Raw genomic sequence first — 2,474 nt, 5'->3', positions numbered from 1 at the left:
AAAAAAATTTAAAAAAAAAAAAAAAAGAAAGAAAATCAGTACTCCAACCTCTAAAGTTTAGGAAACTATTAATGGCAAAGCCTAGGTTAGAGCTGTAGCTTCATGAGAGAGCATCTACTTAGCATGCAAATAGCTCTGGGTTCAATCTCTGTCACTGAAAAAGAGAACAGGAGCTGGGGAGATAGCTCAGTGGAATAAGCACTTGCCTGGCAAGTGCAAGGGCCTGAGTTCAATCCCCAGTTCCGAAAAAAAAAAAAAGAACAAAAAAGAAAGCACGGGGTTTGATCAGCAACTCAGACTGGACATGGTGACACACGTCTGTAATCCCAACACTCAGGAGGCTGAAAACAGGAGTACCACTACAGGTCCGAACTGTATAGTGAAACCCTGTAGACCCTGTACTAAATAAATTTTTAAAAAAAGAAGGAAAGCAAAGTCCAATATAAAATGCATCAGACCTGGACTTTCCTCTTAGAATATGTTAGTTGTACTTTCCCACCATCCTTGTCTCCAGTGTAATCATCCCTTGTTCATAAAGAAAAAAAAAAATGTTTTGCTGACCAAACACTGTTAGTTTTATTCTCTACATACTACTAAATTTGCACCAATTTAGTGCAGAAACTCTAAGGGAAAAACTCTAAGAATCATCTTCCAATTCTAACTAAAGTATAACAACTGGCAGCTAAGCAGAGTTCATGAGGTTTTAAGACTAAAAAACAAAACTGAAAACTCATACAATTATATATCAAGCAGATCTTTGTCAATATGTTGGATCCTGAAAGGGAACAAGGAAATTTATGATGATGCCTGCCACCTCAAGGAGCTGCCATCTACCGAGGGAAAAAAGAAAAAAAAAAAAAAAGCCTTCTGGTATGACTAACTGCAGAGCTGCCCTAGGCAGGGGCCAAAACACAAAAGACAGCTCCCCATACCTGGCTGCTGAATTGGCGGCCACTGGCTTGATCTTTAGCAGCAACTAGCAAAACAAAATAAAACATTTTAAGTGAGCAATGAAACTTTCAGATTCATTATTATAGCATCACATACTAGTTTCTGTGGCTTATGCCCTTGTTTATTTAATGACTGTTTTCACTCTAGATGAATTTGTCTTTTCTTCTCTTTGTGACAGAGCCTCACTACGTAGCTAAGGAAGACTGTGAACTCACTATGTAGCCCAGGGTGACCTCGAGGCAACCCTCCTGCCCTGGGCTCCTGGGTGCTGGAATTACAGGCCACTAGGACTGGCTTCTAGATGTTTTTTTAATGCCTTCTATCTCTTTTCTGTGGATCAGTAATTCTCAAACCAAGACCATAAGTTACAAATAGTACTTTCCACTGCAATGCAGCCACTTTAAAAGACTGACAAACACATCACCTTATTATACAAAAGTCAGACACAAAGCAATCACTGCATCACATGATAGTGACTTTATTTTATTATTTATTTATTTATTTATTTATTTTGGTGCCAAGGATCAAATTCAGGAACTTCTGCTTGCTAGACAGGCACTTAAGCCAATGAGCTATCTTTCGGGCCCATAATACTGATTTTCAATCACCAAGGTCAAAGAAGTGGTAATGTACTTTTCAAAGAGTTTGATTTTGGCCCTTCAGCATACATACAAACACACACACACACACACACACACACACACACACACTTCTTACTTGCAACCTGGTGCATTTCCTCCATACAAGCTCTTATGACTGAGCGGTAGTTTTTACTCACTCGAACCAATCTACAAAAAAATGAAAAGGCATACAATGTTAAACCTAGAATATCTTGTGGTTCCAGAGAGTAAGGAAGGACTCAATAAAGGTGCAAAATTGAAGGAAAAACAGGTCAATCTGAAGGATTTTTAGATAATCCAAAACTGGAAAACCTTGAACACAATAAATATGCTATAATCAATGGGTTAAAATAAATAACAAAATGTAGGTTATTGTGGATGAGATCCATTGATAGACACCAAAATTAGTGGCTAACATTTGAGAGGGCCAGCCAAATAGCTCAGTGGATTAAAGTGCCTGCAAGCAGGCGCAGGGGGTGGGGGTTCTATCCCCAGGACTGTCGTGTCAGCCCTGCCCCCAGGCATGCTCAGACAGTGATTGAGACCAGGCATGGTGGCGCCCCAGCTCTTGGGAGACTGTAAACAGGCAGGTCACTATGAGTCCGATCTAGTAGTGAGACCCTAAACACCCTGGAGATCCTTTCCTAAAATAAAAAATAAAAAATTAGAGGAGAAATAGGCTTTACATAAGCTCAAAGTTTCTTCCCTAAGGTACTTATTAGTGACAAACAAAAGGAAACATAACTTTATAATAAAGAAAATGACACAAACCAAGTGATTAATATCAGTATCACAAGTAACGAAAACAGGGGCTGGTGAGATGGCTCAGTGGTCTAAAGCACCTACTTAGAACAAGCTTAGCAAAGCACAGGGACCGTGGTTCAATCCCCCAGCACCATATGC

The 2,474-nt window shown here is 39.6% G+C and overlaps 1 protein-coding gene across 1 annotated transcript in view; it reads right to left on the bottom strand.

Moving 5' to 3' along the window:
• Nup85 (nucleoporin 85) overlaps positions 1–2,474 on the bottom strand; it is a 43,991-nt gene that overhangs the window by 28,112 nt on the left and 13,405 nt on the right. The window contains exons 4-5 of the mRNA XM_004630092.2: positions 1,669–1,739; positions 933–976 (exon numbers count right to left, since the gene is read on the bottom strand). Of these exons, the coding sequence (XP_004630149.1) occupies positions 933–976; positions 1,669–1,739 (115 nt within the window). The remainder of the gene's footprint in view (positions 1–932; positions 977–1,668; positions 1,740–2,474) is intronic.

Source organism: Octodon degus, unplaced genomic scaffold, assembly GCF_000260255.1.
Source record: "Octodon degus isolate 3935 unplaced genomic scaffold, OctDeg1.0 scaffold00033, whole genome shotgun sequence".
Lineage (NCBI taxonomy): Eukaryota > Metazoa > Chordata > Mammalia > Rodentia > Octodontidae > Octodon > Octodon degus.
Note: the sequence above shows the minus strand (reverse complement) of the source record. Positions and strands in the feature narration are given on the sequence as shown.